Source organism: Eptatretus burgeri, chromosome 10, assembly GCF_056783735.1.
Source record: "Eptatretus burgeri isolate ZD-2024b chromosome 10, Ebu_testis_v1, whole genome shotgun sequence".
NCBI lineage: Eukaryota > Metazoa > Chordata > Myxini > Myxiniformes > Myxinidae > Eptatretus > Eptatretus burgeri.
In genome coordinates, this window is record NC_140970.1 from 8,924,667 (window position 1) to 8,947,283 (window position 22,617).

General features: G+C 42.2%; 1 protein-coding gene across 1 annotated transcript in view; it reads left to right on the forward strand.

Moving 5' to 3' along the window:
• The window catches only part of LOC147017924 (broad substrate specificity ATP-binding cassette transporter ABCG2-like), a 226,472-nt gene that overhangs the window by 101,330 nt on the left and 102,525 nt on the right, over positions 1 to 22,617 (forward strand). The window contains exons 7-9 of the mRNA XM_085897017.1: positions 4,009 to 4,101; positions 12,578 to 12,831; positions 17,075 to 17,157. Of these exons, the coding sequence (XP_085753143.1) occupies positions 4,009 to 4,101; positions 12,578 to 12,831; positions 17,075 to 17,157 (430 nt within the window). The remainder of the gene's footprint in view (positions 1 to 4,008; positions 4,102 to 12,577; positions 12,832 to 17,074; positions 17,158 to 22,617) is intronic.

Genomic DNA, 22,617 nt, shown 5'->3' on the forward strand with positions numbered 1-22,617 from the left:
TACAATAATTCATTTCTTCAGGTTCACAGTTTGAATCATTTATTTATGCGCATGGGAGTCGTAAAAAAATTTCAGTACAGAATGCAGTGGATGAATCCCTCTCCCTAAGAGCCTCAACTCAAGCTCTTATGTACTCAAGCAACAAGTGGGGGACAGAGGGTGAGATGATTGAACAAAAGAAACAGCTGTGGTCAGTAGCTTGCTCAAGGCCTCAAGTCAGATTACAGCCTCAGGGGAACGGCCACTCCAACACTTTATCAGGGCAGATAGCATTCTTAGCTTTTGAGATAACAACATGAAACAAAGCAGCTGCCTCGAAGCCACAACATATATTTGTTTTTATGCACGAGTTAAAACCAGAATATAAAGGTTTGTTTAATCATGTAGAAATACATATATCTGGAACTCATGTTACGTTTCCAGGTCATAGTTTTAGTCAATTTGATTAATGTATATTAAATCATCATCACGAAAAGCAGATGCATACTTTATAGAACACAAGTCTAACAAAGAAAATGAATATCCCCACCGGGATCCTCTCAATTATGGCATATTACATGGGTTTAATCAATATTGTGATATGTGGGCAGAATTCCTTTTCTTTATCAGACCTGTTACAACAATTTATGCTTTACTGAGAGGTCCAAAAAATGCTTTAAGAGTAAAATCACGTCCATGACCTGTATTATTCTCCCCATACTCTTGCTCTCATTGTTCGACTTCCCCATTCCACCTCCAAGTGTCTCTCTGTTATCTCCCTCTGCTCCACTGTTGGTGTGTTTCTCAATTTTTATCCCACACAAAGAGTGAAAAGCAGTGTTAAGCAATTGGTTCACTTCTGGCTGTCTCTGTCTGTCTACAAATGTCAGTTTATCATCGAGGAACAACTTCATTTCAATTGAATGTTATATATTTGAACACAAATCGGAAAATGAACCTGTAGTTTAGAAATTATTTCGCTCTAGATTTGTCCCGAGCACGCATGTGCAGAGAGGAATGAGATAATTTTTCTACTATCTGTCTGGTAGTCAAACAAAATTGAAAATCATCCCAAACAAGAACCTTTCTGTTTTTACGGACATCATAAAGGACACGAACAACAGGCACGAATAACTCATGTAACATGTTTGAAGAGTGATTGTCATTGCCCAATTCCTAGTGTCTTGTGCATTTGTCCTTTATTATTTCATTCATTATAGTTGGACATTATCGTTGGTTCGTATTATGATTATTATTATTATTATCATTAGTGCAATTGTATATCGCCAGTTCGTAATGTTCTATATGGAAATGCCGATATGAGATCTTCATTGTTAGTTCATAGCATTTTCCTGTGTACCATATTGTGTGAAAGTAATCAGACTAATATTTTCCTTTTTGGTTGCAGATAAAATGCCATTGTCATTGTCAATAAAATATTCAACTTGACAAAATAGTTCTTCTTCAATGTTAAATAAAGTGGTGTAAAAAAAAGAAGCTGTATCAATGGCGGTAAACTTTCGAAAAAATTTTTTCTGTAACCTTTAAAATCCTTATTTTACTTCAATTAAATTATATACTTCAACACTGGAGAACACAAATTGCCTTTTTGTCACTTTCAAAAACCCTTCCGTTGAACAGTATTTGGACAAAATATTGTTGCAAATTCGCGCCCGCCGGCGTGCGAGCGGCCACGTAACTCGAATCGCGGCACGTCGCCCACCGGACGGACAATTCCGTCGTGACCCTCTCGGACTAACGCCGGGAACTAGTCACGGGTGGGCCTTTCGGCCTCACCACGATCGTGCCAATCGGCCCCCCGTGTGGGATAGGGTTGTTCGCCAAATTCGACCTACCTAAGTACCCACACGGAGGGTAGACCGGGCGATTGCACCTCGCCGCAGGTCGACTTCGGACACGGGCCACTTTAAGCGACCCGTTCCGTACTATCGGGATAACCGAGCGGTGTTATCGTCAACCTCGACGGTTCCAATTAATTATTGGGCGTATTTAGCCCACGATCAACCCTTTACGTGAAGTAAGATTGAGATTCAATTAAAGAAAAGACGAAGCGAAACGGGAAAAAACAGTTCAACATAAGGCACATTTATTCCACGGCAAATGGAAAGCACACATATACAATTACAACAATTATGCACCAAAAGCAAATGTAACAAAAAGAACACAACAATTATGCACCAAAAGCAAATGTAACAAAAAGAACACAACAATTATGCACCAAAAGCAAATGTAACAAAAGAAACAATGCAGATCTACTACCGACTACGCGAGCACACGGCAACACTTACACAGTTTTACTTTACAGACGGCGCCGACAACACATATACTCAAAGCAAAAGAAAAAGGGGCCACCCTCAACTACAAGGGGGCAGACGGGCCTGGGGCCGAGACCGCGTCGAGCCTACCCGTCTGGTGATGAGCCGCAAAATGGCGGCGGCGCCCCGACTCCGCGCTCCTCCGCGGGCCTCGCTGGCACTGCCTGGAATGGGGTGGGAACGGGGCCCCCTTCTCGCACTATCTCAGCGCGGGGGGAAACAGGGGGGGTTGTTGATGCTCTGGGGAAAGAGGATATCTGGCTTGCTTGGGTCCCGCGACGAGCGACTCCTCTGTGACCTCGACCGCGTTCCCGGCCTCCCCTCTCCGCAGCTCCCCGACAGACTCCAAACCCCGTCTTGACTGCTGCTGCTGCCACGCTTCGCCGCCGCCACAACGCGCCCGAGCCCGAAACAGAAACTCTTCTCTCTGCCGCTGCCGCTGCCGCTTCCGCTGCGGCTGCCGCTGCCACACCTCTCCAACTCGCCCGAGCCCGAAACAGAAACTCTCAACTCCTCGATTCGCCCCAAGCAAGGCGCTTTATAGTCAGCAGGAGAAACCATATGCAGATTTTTGGATCAGGATCGGCTCGGGGGCGGAGCCACGCTCCCCCATTGGACGGAGGAAAAGTGGGCGTGAATCATTCCTGATCCTCGAATCTGCATATATCGATTATACTCCGATGCGCCTGGAGGCGGGGCCAAATCGCCCCGCGCTCGCTGATAGGACGGAAGAGAAGTGGGCGTGAATCATTCCTGATCCGACCTCCCTGGAAAGGCCGCCCTTTGCACCCGCTGCTCGGCGCGCGCCCCGTACGAGTCCAAGATCAGTGCCCACAAGCGGTGCGGGAATGGCGGCAGAAGGAGAGGTGAAGGTGGTGGAGGGTCTAAAGTGGCGGTCCCTGGCCACGGTTACGCTTGGAATGGCAGTGATGCGATGGTTGCGAGAGCGAGTTGTGACGGTAAAGGTCGTGGCTGTTGGCGTTGTTGTTGTTGGTGTGAAGCGGCGTTGCGGTTGGTGGTTGTTGTGTGATGGCGGTTGAGACGTGGTTGGTTCAAAATAAAGATAGAACAGAAAAACGGCTATCTTGAAGGGTCGCAGCCCGAATGAATGACATTTATTCCCTCTAAACAACGGGTTTGGGCTAACTACACATATACTTACAGAGATACCTCACCTACGGGACCTGAATGGTGGTTTGCGAATTTCCTCAACCACAACAATATTATGGCTTTTTAGATCATCACAACGAATCAAATTTTTCACTCCTTGACCATGTCATGTTTTTGTTTTTGACCATGTCCTTGTTTTTCAAGACAGCATGGGGTAAGGTGTTCTACAAACTCTCGAGTCTATTTTGTTTGGTGTTCAAGCTCAACTTTGTTCTAGAACCACCTTGTTTTACAAAAGAACTGTATGCAATGAAAGCCTCTCAAAGCAGAGAATATGGTGGCTGGCCACTTTTGATTGGAACAACACTGACCAGTCTGTAGTTATAGTGATCTGTCTTGGTACGTTTTTTGTAAATAGGAGCGATAGTGGAAACTTCCATGTTTATGTTAATGAGCCATCTGACAAGGAACTTCAGAATGAGTGGGACAAAATGTAAAAAGGACCTTCAGAAGGGGCGACCTTCATATTTTGTGACAAAAATATTAATTGTGTTTTTCTTGTTGTGTGTGCAAATTGATCCAGGTTATGAATGTGAAGAACACAATAATCCTGCAGACTTCTTTTTGGATGTATTGAATGGTGAAACAACTGCACTCAACAATAAAGTAAAGAAAGGTAATTACCTCCATCGCAGAAGGTGGACAGAAGTTATGTTTTCACACCTGTCCGTTTGTCTGTTAGCAAGATATCAAAAAAGTTATGGATAGATTCAAACGAAATTTGCTGTACAGTTTGAGTGTGTAACAAGGACTAATTGATTAGATTTTGGTGATGATCCACATCTGAATACTAGAATGTTTTAAGTGATTCTTCACCATCGAGAGATGGGGCTAAAAACTAAAAACTAAATGTACCGCATGAAAAGTTATGGACGGATTCGGATGAAAATTGGTCAGATGGATGGGGAAAGTTGACCAATCTCCCAGGAGTGATGCAGAGATCCCCCATATCAAAAATTATGTACCCCCACCTTTGTGAAGTCAGGGCAGAGAGAGGGAGAGAGAGAAACACAGACGACACAGACACAGGCACACACAAGGAGTAGGTCGGTCCATGGGGACCAATGGGTGCTCTGGCCTTGACCACGGTGCCCTGACGAATCCAGGCGGCAATAGTCTAGATGCCAAACAGCCATTTCAGGGCAAAGTGTGCTTTAGCGTCATTATGAAGTTTTTTGGTTGATTTATCATCTCTGAGCTATCCTGAATCAGAATCAGCCGGGAACCAGACTGGCACCCTTGAGGAATTTTTTGATAGGCGAAAAACAAAATGGCCACCACCGACTTTCAATAAATTCTGTTTTGGGCTATATCTTCACTTCTAATGCACTTACACACACAATTTTGGTGTCTACTACTATGTTTCATGCGACGGACAAGGTAAACGTAGATGATTCTCTCAAGATTGCATGACAACAGATGGCGGAATTTGAATCTGGATGGCCAAGAAGCTTCACCAAGACACTAACCAAGAAAGTGACCCTGATGACTTCGACCAAAATGAGCATCAAGCTGGATTGAAGGCCAGTATATGATACCGAATTGATCTACACCCAAGTCATATGTCTCCAACAATACAGGGATATTGATATCAACGATGTCATCTCTTACGAACTGTCTCCTGTCCCAGCCTCCTTGTTTGATGAGAGCGGTGTGATACTAGCTCAGTCGAAAGCAATCCTGAAGACGAAACTCCAAGTTGAGCAATCAAGTCGAATCCAAGGTGTTCCCGATGCTGTCATCATCGATAGATGCACCATGTTATGGACTGTACATTGGCCCACAAATGGAACAGTTGAGGATTATGTGATCAACTTCATGGGAACCATCAAATACCACCTGGAGTGTTGTGACATACACCTGATTTTCGACAGGTACATCAAAATCAGCACGAAACAAATGACGAGATGCAGTCGCGCAGGTCATGATTCAAGTCGAAAACGTCAACTCAACTTACACACAACACTTCCAGTGCAAAAAGTGGTCCGAAATGTAGCCTACAACAAAGTACAACTGATCGATTTGATCTGTCAGTATCTGATGACCCACATTGTGGACAACCAGGCCAAACCGGTGATCACCGGAAAGATCTTACAACAGTACAAGTATGGAACAATTCCACTCTCCAGAGACAGGATCTGAAAACACATCATGAAGAAGCAGATGTCATCATCATCCATCACTTAGTTAGAATTGTGTCAGGTGTCAGTGGTGACTCACACATCAAAGTGGTCTGCGACGATACAGATGTCTTTGTCCTGTTGATTTATTTCTACCTCGAGGAAAAGATGACTGTGGATGTCAGCATGGAGAGTCCGTTTGCTGGGAGGGCGAACATAGACATTAGCCAAACAGCACTGAAATACAAAAGCATCACCAAATATCTGCTTGCTGTACATGCTCTGACCAGATGCGATACTGTGTTGTATTTGTTTGGCATTGGAAAGGCCACAGCGCTGAAGGTACTCATGGGCGGACATCATTCCACCTTACTTGGTCTGCTGGAAGCAGACAAGGAAAAGATGATATCTGAGGCAACTACCTTCATTGCTGCCTGTTATGGTTCCAAAGTCGAAGGTGATATGTCCACACACTGGTATCAGTTGTGGAAGTCTAAGCTGGCCAACTCCAAGATTACCTCTGCTCTGAAATTGAAGTTGTTGCCCCCATCGCATGATGCATTTGTTCAACATGTACATCGCACTCATCATCAAGTCATTATACGGAAATCAGCCACTCAGTCAGACCCTCTGAACTTGGATCCCATCAAGTATGGATGGCAAGAAGGTGAGTACAGTGTGACATTGTGTCCAACCACACTTCCACCTGATGTGTGTGCTACACCAGTCACCATTCTGCAGCTGATCAAGTGTGAATGCTCCACCAGCCGGCCATGTTCCACCGGGAGGTGTGGTTGTGTGGCAGCACCGATGTCATGTTCGATGTTTTGCAGTTTTAATGCTGGATCAGACTGTTGTAACGAACAGACAAGGGCAGTAGCTGCTAATCACGACGACGATGATGAAGATTGAACATAATGAAGAACATTGCATCCCTAAAAATGGAAATATTTGTTTGCCTAAAAATAAAAGGTAATTTCAAAATCATATACATGTACATACTTATTTTAAGACATAACCCAAAGTCATAGTCAACTATCCACATGTATCCGGATATATTTGTGTAAAAATCGTATATCAATATAATCATCAATTCATTGATCATTGCAAGTTAGTTACTTCAGCTGTCATTGACTATTATTGTATGTAGTATTAATATTTGAGGGTTTATCAAATTCAATTTCTTACTCGAAGTGATCAGTGGAACTGCAAAATAGCCATTTTTCATATTAAAATGGTGGCCATCTTGAAAATATGAGACAGGTCTTAAATATATACACCTTCAATTTTATCATTATCGGATTCCTTGACCATGAAAACATAGTCGTAGACACCAAAATTGTGTTTGTAAGTGCATTAGAAGTGAAGATATAGCCCAAAACAGAATTTATCGAAAGTCGGTGGCGGCCATTTTATTTTTCGCCTCCAAAAAAAATTCCTCAAGGGTGCGAGTCTGGCACCCGGCTGATTCTGATTCAGGATAGCTCAGAGATGATGAATCAACCAAAAAACTTCATAATGGCGCCACAACATGCTTTTTTACAATTCCGCTGGAGTACAAGGAAAAGTTTGGATGATTTGGCCCCCGACTTGCATTGGTGTTCCTGCATTGCCACATGTTGCTGTCAAGGCCTGTACGTGCAGTTAGTTGACACACTTTTTTACAATGTGTTCAATTGTTTATGTTGTGAATTTTCGTTCAACAAGGAAGTCGATGCGAGATGAACTTTGACAACATAAAATAATGTCTCAACGTGGCCGTGTGACAGTATACACGTGTCAAAATATAGTGATGTGTAAACTACATTTATTTTTTTAAGACTACCTTCAAAAGAGGATGTAGTGTGTTTGGATGGTTGAAAATAATGTTGTCTGTGTCAGGATAACCATTGAGGTAAATTTGACACCTAAAATTCAGGATGGTCTGTTTGTTTGTGTGTTTGTAGCTTTATATATTTTACAGTGGCGCTTCAACTTCTGATTCCTCTTCGTGCTTCCTTTTCCTTTCGACATGCTTTTATAATAGTAATAAATGCACAATGTTTAGTGTGTAAAAAGCTGTCGTGGCTAAGTGGTAAAGTCACTGAGTTCTAAACTACCGGTACCAGATATGGTTTGATCCCAAACAAAGCTAAGCTTGAAATGTCTTTATTATTGGGTGTGAAAATGCACAACACATGCACAGACATAATTCCTGATATACTAGAAAGACAGGCTTCTCTCCAAGCACACGCAGCCTTGGAAGGAGGAGGAGGAGGTGGTGGCTGTTCGGGGAGGTGAGGTAAATATATTTTGTGGGGGGAATTTTTTTTTGTACCGATCCTGACGATCAGGAATGCAAAATTTGGTGGAGATTCACCCTGTGGTGCTGGGTTTCTGTGATTTTTGGATTAACACATACATATAGCGACCGAGAGTTGCCTAATTTTATATAAAACTAAATACATGTATATGTATATATATATATATATATATATATATATATATATATATATATATATATATATATATATATATATATATATATATATATATATATATATATATATATATATATATATATATATATATATATATATATATATATATATATATGTATATGTATATATATATATATATATATATATATATATATATATATATATATATATATATGTATGTATATATATATATATATATATATATATATATATATATATATATATATATATATATATATATATATATATATATATATATATATATATATATATATATATATATATATATATATATATAAATTGTTGTGATTGTGAAACTGTTATGACAGTTTCGTCTTCAGGATTGCTTTCGACTGAGTCCGTATCACACCGCTCTCACTCCCCCACACCCCCAGGAATACCTCTGGCTTTGGCTTCCCTCCACTCCCACCTCATGTTTATATGTGTACTGTACCGTCCACCGAACAGTGATGACTCCATCTACACCTCACTATCCGAAAACATGGACCATCTTCTATCTTCTCATCCAAACTCTCTCTTCCTCTTATGTGGTGACTTCAATTGTCATCACGCCAGTTGGCTAGGTGTGGGTACCTCTCTCACCTGCCATGGCACCTCAGCAAAAGCTTTCTGCGACTCATTAGGACTGACTCAATCGGTCAACTTCCCGACCCGGATCTCAACCAATGGAACTCCATCTCTTCTGGATCTGATTTTGACAAATTTCCCTGACAATATCTGCTGCTCTTCCTTCGCTCCAATCGGTTCTTCTGACCACGTCCTTGTCAAAGTGGACATCTCTCTGGCTGTTATCAGAGAACCACCTCACCGCCGTCGAGTCTGGCATTTCACTCAAGCCGACTGGCAAGGTCTCCGAGCAGCCATCAAACTTACAGACTGGTCTCCTATCACTACTTTCTCAAACATCAACTCATCCTGGGAATTCTTTCAAAGAAACTTGCTCTCCCTCATGCACAGATTTATCCCCTCTCGTGTTCAGTTGTCCTACCCTTCCTCCTGCCCTTGATTTACTGAAGCTTGTGGCGAGGCAGTTGTCCTGAAAGAACTTGCCTTTGCTTAATGGAAAGCAAACCCAACTGAGGGCAATCTCAGTTCCTTCCACAAAGCTCGGAACAAGTGTGTATCTACCCTCAGGAGAGCCAGAAAACAACATCTTTCTCATCTCAAGTCTGAACTCTCAAACCTCTCTCCCTTCTCAAAATCCTGGTGGCGTTTAATCAAATCTGTTTCTGGTGTATGTTCCCCCTCCATCCCCTCCCTTAACCTCAAATGGCCACACTGCTGATTCCACACGTGATAAAGCTGAATGTCTAAACTCGGTGTTTGCAGCTAAATCTTGTGTCCTAAACCCATCACTTTCTCGACCCACTTTACCCAGTCGCACCCAACTGTCCCTGGGCTCTGTATCCTTTTCTCCTGACAAGGTGGAGAGCTTGCTTTCAAACCTCGAGTCAGATTCTGCAACCGGTCCAGACGGCATCAGCCCACGTGTCCTCAAAGCCTGCTCTTCTGCTCTTGCTCACTCTCTCTCTCTGTTCTATTCACCCTCTCGTTTGCCCAAGGTCATCTGCCATCTGCTTGGAAATCTGCTAACATCACTGCCCTGCATAAAAAAGGTGCAAAAACAGATCCCTGTAACTACAGACCAATCAGCCTTCTCCCAATCATCAGCAAGGTTATGGAATCCATCATCGCTTCAGACATGAAATCCTTCCTCTTCTCCAATGGCTTGATTTCCAATCATCAATTTGGTTTCAGACCAGGTCACTCTCCCCTGGATATGCTGCTTCTGCTCTCCCATCAATGGATGGAGGTCCTCCATGCCAGACAGGAAATCCGAGCCGTATCCCTGGACATATCACGTGCTTTTGACACAGTCTGGCATCCTGCACTACTCACCAAACTCTCTTCCCATGGTATTCAAGGCCATCTCCACTCATGGCTCGCAGACTTCCTCTCCTGTCGCAGTCAACGTGTGGCCCTACATGGAGTTCTTTCATCCCCTCTTCCTGTGCAGGTTGGAGTTCCTCAAGGTAGCGTTCTGGGCCCTGTTCTTTTTCTGGTTTTCATCAATGATCTCTCCGACTCTCTGGAAAATCCTCTATTTCTCTTTGCCGACGACTCCACCCTCTGCCGTACCATCTGTCATCCCTCAGACCGGCAAGCAGCAGCTTCTTCGCTCACTGCAGATCTGGATAAAATCACAAACTGGTCCAACACGTGGAACATGTCTTTCAATCCAGACAAATCTCACACTCCCACTATGTCTCTTCGAAAGGACCGTTTAGAAAATCCCCCCCATCCACTTTCTCAACAATCCTCTGGAAGAAGTCTTTTCTTTCAAGCTTCTGTGTCTCACTATCTGCCATGACCTTTCCTGGGAAAGTCACATTTCCAACGTCGCCTGAAAAGCCATTTGCCGACTAGGAATCCTCCATCGTGCAAAGTCCTTCCTCGGCCCTCTTGAGCTCCTGACCACTTACAAAGCTTTTGTCCATAGCCTGATGGAATACTGCTCTCCCCTCTGGGCTGGTGCTCCTGCCTCCCACCTTTCTCGGCTTCACGCTGTCGAAACCAGGGCATTTAAGATCATCGGCATCTCCCGCAATGAAGCTGAGTCTTTGGGCCTCTCACTCAATCACAGCAGGTTGGTCGGTGGTCTTTCTGTCTTCTACCGACTCCTCTCCAGTCTTGCCCCCCCCCTGCTCTCTCTCTCTCTCTGCGATTTGTCCCCATCACATTTCCACAGGGCGCTCAAGGTCCGCCAACAACCCCCTTCTGGTAAAACTACCAAAATCACGAATCACTGCTCATCTTCACTCTTTCATTCCTCTTTTTTCTTCCTTTGGAATAAACTTCCTCACTCTATTCTTTCCTATTCTTCCCTCCAGGCTTTCAAAACAGCTGTTCACCACCACCTCTTATCTTCCCCCATCCAAATCCTCGATCTTTTCTACCCCCGATAATCCATCCAAGCCCACTTCCTTCAATTCCACTGCTTTCCTTCCTGAAAGTCCCTGTAATGTCCATCTTCTCTTCGCCATGTTCCCCGTCCCATCCCCATCCCTCTCCCTTCCACAGTTCACCTAATGTGTCTGTTCCCCACTGTTTTGTCCCTTCCACTCCCGCCCCTCTTGTCTCATGCCCCCTTGCTGTGAGTTGTATGTTAGCTCTCATACGAGCCTCGACAAGGTATACAAAAGAAAAAAAAATTGTGGGGGGAGATGGAAGAATCTAATAGGGAATATAGCATTGTGTGGAGTTGCTTGGTCCATAGGCGAGTAGAAGGCATCTCAATGTGATTAAGTAGGGAATCTGTGAGCTTGTGTTACGTGTCACCACACGAGGGGAGGTGCCGTGTTAATTAGCCTGGGATTGCCCTCTGTGGGATTATTTACCAGTTTATTAAAAATTAACCCAGGATGGGATTGCCCTCTTTGATTTTTCCCGATGTTTTGGGGTTTTTTTAAGATCGGCAAAAAAGGTGGGGAACACGGTCCTGAAACCACAACAAACCGGCAGAAAGCCCTGCCTTCAAAGGTTGAAAACAAGTAAAGTCACGCCCCCGAGGGACGATTGGTGGACGTGACATCAGAAGCCAGCTGAGCAGGAGAAGCCCCATCTTCCTGGGTTTGGTGCGATTAAGCCACGCCTGGATGAGGAGGATATATAGGACAGAGAAGATAGGTGAGGAGAAGGGAGCACGCAGAAGAGATTGCGCATCTTAAGAGGAGAGTGGAGATTAAAGTTGGCAGGCTCATTAAGGGAGGCTTCCGAATAATGTATAGGACGATATATCAGCGTGATTGAGGTCAAAGGGAGCACACAGGAGAGGTTGCACGTTTTAGGAGGAAGAAGGAGTTGGCTTGGCATTTTGGGAGAGCCGTGATCAGAGTGGAGGCATGAGGTGCATTGTTTGGAGAGGCGAGAGCGGAGGTTGAGCGCACACCGAAGAGGATGACACAGCCATTGAATTTGTATTGAGGTGGTTTGGCTCACGTGGTGAAGGGAGACACTGGCCTTTTGCTTCTGGTCGGGTCGATGAGGACTATTGGAGCACCCAAAGCCATTACACTGGGGCTTTGAACCTTTATGTGGAGTGCTGCTCACGGATTGCCTGGCGTGCGCTCATCCTGCTCCGAGAGAAGTGCCTCAATTACATTTCCACAAGGATCAGCTCTGGGCCAAGCTTATCAAAGGAATAGTTTAAGGGAAGGTTTTTCTTTTCATTTTGCGTCACCTTTGTCTGTACAGTAATTGAGTCTGTGTGAGGAGGCGCCTCGACTGTAGGATTTACTATTTTTTTTATTGTTATAATTATCTTCTGAATTATTGTCCGTTGTAAATTTTCATTAAATATAGTCCTTTTAAGACACTGTATCAGTTTTTTTTGCTTGAGTGCTTTTGTTCTGTGTTATGGCAAAAAGGAAGTATTTGCATGTAACTTGTGCCCTGAACATATTTGTTGCAGTTGTGGAATCTCGCACTAGACTGAGAATTGTTAGACAGCTTGCAAAGCAATATTCCTTTTCAAGGCTTGCAAAAGAAACTTCTGAGGAGTTGGAGAGAATCGAGCAGATGCAGGTTAAAAAAGGGTGCAGGAAGCGTTTGCCAAGTCTGAAGATCAATTCCTCGACGGCTTCTTCATTCTTTACTCAAATGTCTTGTCTCCTCAAACGCACATTTCTTAATTTGGTGCGCAGTCCACAGGCATCGGTAGTACAGGTGTGTGAGATAACCTTTTCATTTTTTATCTTTACACTTGTCTGCATTTCCAGCATCTTTGGTGAAAGATGTTTTGCAATTATTTTTTAATTTACTATTTTAAAGTAAGACGTGCTTCTTCTCTATTGTGTTCCGAGCCGCAGTTAACACCATTTCAATTGTAGGCTGAAAACTAACCAGATTTGAATTGTTTTTAAATAAGGACAATCAAACCATATAAATGACTTATCAGTGGTTCTTTTGATAACAACAGGAAACGAACAGCATGCTGGGTGGGAAGTCAAGTGCAGAAAAGGAAGGAATTTTTTTTTCTCATATAATAACTGATGGTAATATGGAACTAGCATGCTTTACTCTTCTCATCTTTTTTTCATTTGCAGTAGATGGCTGTGAGTAGCATCGTTGACTGTGGGGGCGCATCTGTGCTGCTGATGCAATTCTTCCGCTTCCCGCCTTCTCCCACAGATTAGAGAATGAATTTGGAATTTGACATTGGTGCAAGCTCACTCTTCGTGAAGGACATTTTGAGATAGTTAACATAAACTAACTATTATAACAGACAGGATGCCCAGTTTAACGTCAATCTGAAGGACAGCTCACACGTCCTGATTGCAAAACACTGGGATGACAGTTTATAGCTGGGCCGAGATTCAAACTCAGATAGAAAGCTCAGAGGCGAGTGTGCAGACCTCTAAGCCATCCTCCAAGCGAACAAGTTTACTCATTCTTTCTAAAATCCAAGCTCAAGCACAGCTCACTGCAAAAGGATCATTCAGTAGATTTTTCAGGATCATTCACTGAAGAATCATAATAACTTCACTGGTCCATATATGGAAGAGATTTTTTTTGTGAATATAAAAGATCTTTTTATGTTGTTACATTTGTAATGTATTGGAGATTTGCTTGTTGAAATTTAGGCAGTGTTTCAGTAATATTTTTACCCTCACTGTGGGATAGGGTATTGAATTTGTATTTGTTACTTGCAAAGTCGAAGATTTTTCAAATATATTGGTCAGTCGATTTTGTTGTTCACTCTGTTTGTCTGTCTGTTTGTCACCTACAGGTCACAATTTTAAAACGATCTTCATGAAAATTCACCACATGGTAGAGTTTGTGATAAGGAAGAAGTCGATTGTTTGTGAGGTCAAAGGTCAAATTTCTAAAATTGTCATTTTTCATCTGATTGACTTGAAAGTTGAACAGGATTTGCATATTACATCACCGAATTGGGAAAACAACTATTTGAAGACAAAAAGTCAAAGGTCAACTCAAGGTCAAACTTCTAAAATCATCAATTTTTCTCTGAAACATTGTCAATTTTCATCGAATTGCATCCAAACCAACTATTTTTGAGATCAAAAGGTCAAAAACTCGACTCAGATTCTGCAACCGGTCGAGACCACATCAGCCCAGGTGTCCTAAAAACTTGCTCTGATGCTCTTGCTCACCCTCTGTCTGTTCGATTCACCCTCTCATTTGCTCAAGGTCATCCACCATCTGCTTGGAAATCAGTAAACATTACCGCCCTACACAAAAAAGGTGCAAAAACAGATCCCTGCAACTCCAGACCAATTTGCCTTCTCCCAATCATCAGCAAGGTTATGGAATCCATCATCGCTTCAGACATTAAATCCTTCCTCTTCTCCATTGGCTTGATTTCCGATCATCAGTTTGGATTCAGACCAGGACACTCTACCCTGGATATGCTGCTTCTGCTCTCCCAACAATGGATGGAGATCCTCAATGCCAGACATGAAATCAGAGCCATCTCCCAAGACATATCACGTGCCTTCGATACGGTCTGGCACCCTGCCCTGCTCACCAAACTCTCTTCCGATGGTATCCAGGAACATTTCCACTCATGGCTCGCACACTTGCTCTCCTGTCACAGCCAACATGTGGCCCTTAATGGAGTTCTCTCATCCTCACTTTCTGTCCAGGCTGGAGGTCCTCAGGGCAGTGTTCTGGGCCCTATTCTTCATCTGGTTTTCATAAATGATCTTGCTGGACTCTCTGGAAAATCCTCTTTATCTCTTTGCTGGTGACTCCCTCCTTGCCATACCATCTGTCGACCCACAGATCTGCAGGCAGCAGCCTCTTCACTCTCTGCCGATCTGGATAGAATCACAAGCTGGTCCAACATGTGGAACATGTCTTTCAATCCAGACAAATCTCACACTCTCACTATGTCTCTTTGAAAGGACCGTTTAGAACCCCCCCCCCCACCCATCCACTTTCTCAACAATCCTCTGGAAGAAGTCTTTTCTTTCAAGCTTCTGGGTCTCACTATCTGCCATGACCTTTCCTGGGAAAGTCACATTTCCAACCTCGACTCAAAAGCCAGTCGCCGACTGGGAATCCTCCATCGTGCAAAGTCCTTCCTCGGTCCTCTTGAGCTCCTGACCACTTACAAAGCTTTCGTCCACAGCCTGATGGAGTACTGCTCTCCCCATTGGGCTGGTGCTCCTGCCTCTCACCTTTCTTGGCTTCACGCTCTGGAAACCAAGGCATTTCGGATCATTGGTATCTCCCACAATGAGGCTGAGTCTTTGGGCCTCTCACTCTCTCACTGCAGGCATATTGGTGTCTTTCTGTCTTCTACAGTCTCCTCTCCCGTCTCGCCGCCCCCACTGCTCTGTCTGCAATATGTCCCCACCATATTTCTGTAGGGCACTCAAGGTCCACCAACAACCCCCTTCTGGTAAAACTACTAAAATCACGAATCACTGCTCACCTTCACTCTTTCATTCCCTCATTTTTCCCTCCTTTGGAATAAACTCCCTCTCTCTGTGCAATCCCATTCTTCCCTCCAGCCCTTCAAAGCATTTGTTCACCACCCACTCTTATCTTCCTCCATCCAAAACCTCGATCTTTTCTACCCCCGTTAATCCACTCCAAACCCACCTCCTTCAAATTCCCTGCTTTCCTTCCTGAAAGTCCCTGTAATGTCCATCTTGTATACCCTATGTTCCCTGCCTCATCCCTCTCCCTTCTTCAGATCTCCTCATGTCTCTGTTCCCCACTGTTTTATCCTCCCCTCTCCCACCCCTCTTGTCTCATGCCCCCCCCCCTTGCTGTGCGTTGTATGTTTGCTCTCATCCGAGCCTCGACATTGTATTCAAAAAAATATAAGGAGGCTATTATTTCTGTTTTGCAATTTTTGGTTTTGGGGTTTGTGACCACAGTTTCATTCACATGGACTTTGCAATCGAGAACAACTTTAATCAAAGCAATTTTTTTTCATATTAAATGGCAATCCTGTCTCAGCAAAAGCAGATTGCCATTGTCTCATTCCATAATGAACACCATCAAAACACTAAAATGTCTCATACAAATTTATCCATTTCAAAAACATGTTGACATTGCTTCCTAATTACACAATTTGACGATTATTGAAAAATATATATGCAAAGTAATTCTTAAAAAAAGAATGAAAAAATATGAATACAGCACAACATTGTATTTCATACATGTACTGCACACCCAAGCCCTGTGTGCTTCAGTTTCTCCTACCCCTTCTTCTATATATATAATGAATTCATGGCCTCTTTATCTAAAAGTAGTAACTAGTATGAATTTTTTTTTTAATACAAGCTTCTATTCGTGTTAACAATGTTCAGGAATTTAGTTTTAGCCAGACTTCACTTGGTATAGTGTGTTCAGTTTTGGTTTCCACATTTGAAAAAGGACATAGCTGCCTGGGAGAGGGTGCAGCACATAGTGACTACATGATTTTTGGGTTAGCTAACTGACCATAGCTGTGAGAAATGGCTGGATGAGACTGAACTTTTATTAATGACAAAGTAGGTGATTACAAGGGAATCTGATGGAGAGATGCTTAAGATAATGAAGGGTATAGATGGAATATATGTGGAAGAGTTTTTTCAGCAGAATGTACAGTGATAGGAGCAGGGGCTACAGCTTAAGAGTGAAGAAGAGGCGAGTTTGTTCGACATTAAGGCGGGGGTCTTTCTCTCAGAGGGTAGATAATGCATGGAAATGTCTCCCTGGATCAGGGGTGGTAGCTGAAATGGTGGAAGGGTTTAAACTGGAGTTGGATAGGTACATGGAAACATTAAGGATATAGATGTACATGGATATTTCTGGAAATGCATTGACATGATGGGCTGGATGGTCTCCTCTTGCATCAGACTGCGTTGTATAACTTTATTTTAGCCCTCCATTATAAAACGAAAAACCATATAGTCGACATCACTCTGAAATAACTATTGCCTGCTCACAGCTGGTGGTGACTGTGATTCTGGGCCTAATCATTGGAGTGATTTTCTTTGACATCTCTGATGACTCCACTGGAATTCAAAATAGGTAAGTGCCATTCTTTCCGTAATTAATTAATTAGTTTGCAGTTATAAAAATCCTCAGTCCCGGTGTTGAGATCTTATCTTCACTATAACCCACCTCTCTATTTTCCACAATTGTCATGGTCACATGATAAATGTTGGAATTATTAACTGCTGTTGGACTTAGTCTGAAACAGGGGCTTATTGATTTGGTATTGATTTTCGCGTGTGTGCGTATATGTGTGCGTCTGCAACCATATCTCGGACATCTATGGACCAATTTTATTGGTACTTGGCACAAAGACAATACATGATGGTATACATAGGAACGTCATTTTCTTTCAACATCAGATCCAAGATGGCCGACTGGCGGCCACTTTTGTTGTAAAAAAAAAAAAAAACCCCGGTGTTGAACATGTTCTCAACCATTTCTGAGACATGCATTTACCAATCTTGTTAAAAAGGAGCACACAGATAATGAATGATGGCTTTCATAAACAGGCCATTTTTTTTCAAGATCATATCCAATATGGCTGACTGGCTGCCATTTTAGTTGTAAAAAATCCAAAGTTTAACATGTCCTCAACCATTTCTCAGTCATGCATTTACCAGTGTTGTTCAAACTTGGCACACAGATAAAGAATCATGACTTACTTATGCAAGTCATTTGTTTTTAGAGATTAGATCAAAGATGGCTGGACTGATGGCCGCTTTTTTACTTAAAATGTCCCCAACCATTAATCTGACACGCATGGTCCGATTTTGTTCAAACTCGGCACAAGCACAGCACACCATGGCATACCTTACTATATTTTGCGATCTGATCAAAGATGGCCGACTGGTAGACTGACGGCCATTTTAGTTGTAAAAAAAAAACCCCCGATGTTGAACACGTTCTCAACCATTTCTCTGACAAGCATTCACCAATGTTGGTCAAACTCGGCACGCAGATAAAGAATGATTGTCATTTTTTTTGAGATCAGATCCAATATGGCTGACTGGCAGCAATTTTGTTACTTAAATGTGTCCCCAACCCTTTCTCATACATACATAGTCCGGTTTTGTTCAAACTTGGCACAAGCACAATACACGATGGCATACAACTGCTTAATAGACAGCTAATATGTGTGAAACCGTGAAAGGCTGCTCTTTATTTAAACTTTAAAATACTATAATCTTGTCAAATAAGAAGATCGACCTGTTCAGATTGGGAGACGATCATGTGGAAATATTGGAAAGTTTAATCTTCCTGGATTCTAGGATTGAAATGAGTGGGCAATGTGGAGGATAATTGGTTCGCGGGCGCCAGCAGTGACCACTATTTTTTGGTTCACGGGCGTCAGCAGTGACCACTATTTTCGTTGTGTCTGTCTGTCTGTCTGTCTGTCTGTCTGTCTGTTTGTGACTCCCTCCAGAGCATAGCTCAATGACGTTTGATGCGATCTTGATGAAACTTGGACACAAGCTAGATATCATGGTCGATTTGTGTCTTTTTGTATGAGGGGCATCCCACAACCCTTGTGGGCAGAGCCACACCAACTTGAACTTTTTATTTGTTTATTTATTTATTTTTATTTTTCTCGATTTTTTTTCTTGCAATTTAATTTCCTAGAAGCTGTGCGTAATGTCCATAAGTACAACATATAAAAAAATCCCATTTGATTTGGTCAATTTTGATGGAAGAGATCGGTTTTTACGGTAGGGCTTCCTCAAAAGCTTCCACTTTGATGGAAATTTCATTTTTTTTATTCAAGACTGGAATCCAACTTTTGTGTTTATGTATTTCTAGAACTACCAATTTTGTGGCAATTTAAAGCTTCCACAAGCTGGATCTAACTTTCAATTAACTTCCACTTTGGTGGAAATTCCTAGTTTCAGGCTTTTCAGGCCCAATTTCAGGATTTCAGGCTTTACTAAACACTGGAATCAATTTCAGCATTTAGGTTTTTAACTAACTTTCACTTTTGTGGCTTCCACAAGCTGTATCCAACTTTCCATTTTACTTCCACTTCGCTGGAAATTCCTAATTTTTGTTCTGATTTCAGGCATCAACACTGGAGTCAACTTCAGCATTTTGGTGTTTAACGAACTTTCACTTTTGTGGCTTCCACAAACTTGTTCTAACTTTCCATTTTACTTCCACTTCGGTAGAAATTGTGTATTTTTTTTATTAATAATGTGAATATTTTTACCTACTTCCACTTTTGTGGCAATGGAGATTCACACAACACGAGGGTGGAAATTAGTGCTTCTACTTTCAATACTGGAATCCAACTTTAGTGTTTAGGTGTTTCTATAATTACCAATTTGTGGCAATTTAAAGCATCCACAAGATGGATCTAACTTAATCTAACAATGAACTTCCGCTTTGGAGGAAATTTCTAATTTCAGGCCTAATCTCAGGATTTCAGGCTTTACTAAACACCGGAATCAACTTCATCGTTTACGTTAACTAATTTTCACTTTTGGGGCTGATTCTCTCGATATGCCACTGGGTCGATTCACCATGATCAGAACGTGGATGATTATAATTAGTCGTCATTCGTTTGCTACGATACTTGGTACCTTACCCGTGACGTTGGCAGCATTTCTCGGAAACACCACCTCGTAATAGTATTCCATCATTTCAGAAAAGTGACGCCAATTCAGGCTGTTCTGGAATTTCAGGTTCTCGGTTCCAGGAACCCCGAATCAGGTTCAAAAAACAAATAAGTTCAGAAAATCAGGAGTCCAAAGCAGCCTTATTGAAGAAGTCGCGCAAAGTGGCATGTGAGATTGAAAGTGTGTCAAAATTGTGTGGTGTCACAGTGAAGTTCTTCGATCCAGAAACATGTGCAACCAACAGCAACTCAATTGTACCTATCGTGGCATTGTTCAATAATGCCCACGAACCATCGTCGCCTCCCGGCTTGTTTTATAGATGGTTAGCATTGGGAAAAACAGCAATGTCATGACTGACAAATATCTGGAAAGACAAAGATGTGACAATGAGTCGTGGACACTGAAAAATAAATAAAGATTTTGAAAATGTTTTGAAAATAAAGGATCGTTTTGAAATGTGGTGTAACAGACAAATGTTTAAAATTCCATTGACTGCAAGAAAAACAAACAACTCAGTGCTTGAAGAAATTAGACCACCATGGATATTAGAAACACTGATGCCAAACCAGAAACTGTCATACTTTGGACACATTATGAGTGCAGAAAATGAAAGTCTGGATAAATTAGTCATGCTTCGTTTGATTGATAGAAGAAGAGAAAGACAATGTATGTGCTGTATGGATGGGGCAAAGGCTACAATGCTCTTTCGGCCAAAGCTTTGGGAAGAAGTTCAAGATAGGGATGTTTGGAGAAATATGATCATAAATGTCACAGAAGCCAAATACAACTTGACGTAACTAGATAACTCAATAATATGCATGATAAAATGCTTTATACAAGAAGTTCCTGGAGTGTTCTCAAATATATTGGAAATTTAAAATCCTAATAGTGAAGCTCCATGATTTTTCCAGTGGCACGAGGCTTGAGTTTAGGAACAGGTCCACACAGAGCCAAATTTATCGTGTGAAAATACTGACATCTGTGTCCAAAATGCCTGTCATCTTTAACGAGACTCAAGGTCCTGTCACACCTTGACGATTTAACCAGCATATGCCGACGTATGAAAATTGTCTAAAACGCTGGCACACGTCGAATACGTTATGGGTAAGTTTTGTAAATGTTAAGAGCACGCTGAAGCACGCTGGCATATGTCGTAGTACGCCGAGCTCGTCGACAAATTTTAAGCATGCTCAAAATTTGTCGACGTATGCCAGTGTATGACTCACACGTTCCGCATATGCTGGCCATAAGTTGTAGGCACGTTATGCGATCGTTGACACACGTCGACACACGTTACTTGTAAGTTACTCATAAGTCGAAACACGTCGAGGTAATGTTTAGCGTACCCGAAACTTATTTCTAACCTATGAGTAACATGTTTTTGAATAATGGATGACATGGACTTTCATTTGTCTGGTAAAGACAGTGAGTGTGAGAGAAATGAAGGATTTTGGTCTGAATCACATGGAGAATTGTCGGATAACATAGTCGCAGGAGGTGAAGTTCAGGCAGCTGGAAATAAAATACGGCCTTACCAGTTCGAGCCCGAAGCAGGACAAGCAGAGGAAAATGGCGATGAAATTCCCGGAGTTCATGATGATCGGGAGGACATCAAAGGAAGACTCGGAAATAACAATTGGTTAGACTATATCCTATTCGTAATTCAATAATGTAAATTCGACTTGCATCCTGCTCGATATCAGAAATATTATAGTGAGGTGATGTGAACAGCACAGCGCAGCGGACATGTTGCTCCACGGCGAATTAATCACAAACAAGGCCAGTGCATGTCATCGGCCGTATCTCTCCGCGCATAAAACGAAGCAATCTCGCTGTCCGGATACGATGAAAACTTGTGTGCAGAACACACATTGTGGCACAATTGTCTCGAGTAGTCTGATAAATCTGACGTTAGTCTGTTGCATTTTTATTTATTTTATTCCTACTGTCGTCATGTAGCACCAGTAGAAAACAATGAAAAAAAGAGAATAATAAATAAAAGCTACAGCACGTCAGATTTATCGGCCTAGTCGGACGGACGACGGATTTACCGGACTAGTCTTGACCAGTGTTTCTTAACCGGGGTTCCCCAGAACCATAGGGTTTCGCAAGAGGTCGCTAGGGGTTCCGCGAGAAACAGTAATAAATAGGCTAATGTATTTTGAGTAGTTTTTGTTTGATTTAATATTCGTAATTTTACTATACACGTACGGCATATTGTTGGAAACTCCCTGGTTATTATAATAGAGGCTTCAACCTCTTATATTATTTACAATTATAAGAACCATAGGGAATGTATTTAATGATGTCTATATGGCGCCAGTGTGAAACCGCCCTCACTGGTTAGTGGACGTCCTGTACGCGGCGGATTCGTGTATCATTGAGTGACTGACTCAAGTACTGGACGCATGCACAGTGTCCATCTATCTTCTCTGTGCTTCCTAGCGCGAAGTCTCTCTCTCTCAAGGTTAGTTCTTCTGTTTACCTTTATTGCTTCAGCTTTATTTGTTTAAATTTTGTTTATCAAGTTACATGAGGTGTTTGTTTGTTTTTTTGATTTAAAAAAGATTTTTTTTTTGTGTGAATTAAAACCTCGGTGTGAGGTCTCACAAACGAGCAGTATGTTTTTTTTTTTCATTGCCAATAAATTTGACAAAAAGGGGGTCATTTTTTCCTTAAACCAGGTATCCGGAAAGAAAAATTATATTTACCACATGAACTACGATAAAAATATATAAGAGCTAGATATTAATAATGGTATATAATAATTTTTATGCAGGGGTTCCCTGAGACATGAAAACTATTTCTTGGGTTCCACAAGGGTAAAAAGGTTGAGAAACGCTGGTTGAGACTCTAGAGATCTCTAGTCAATCCACTCTGTGTG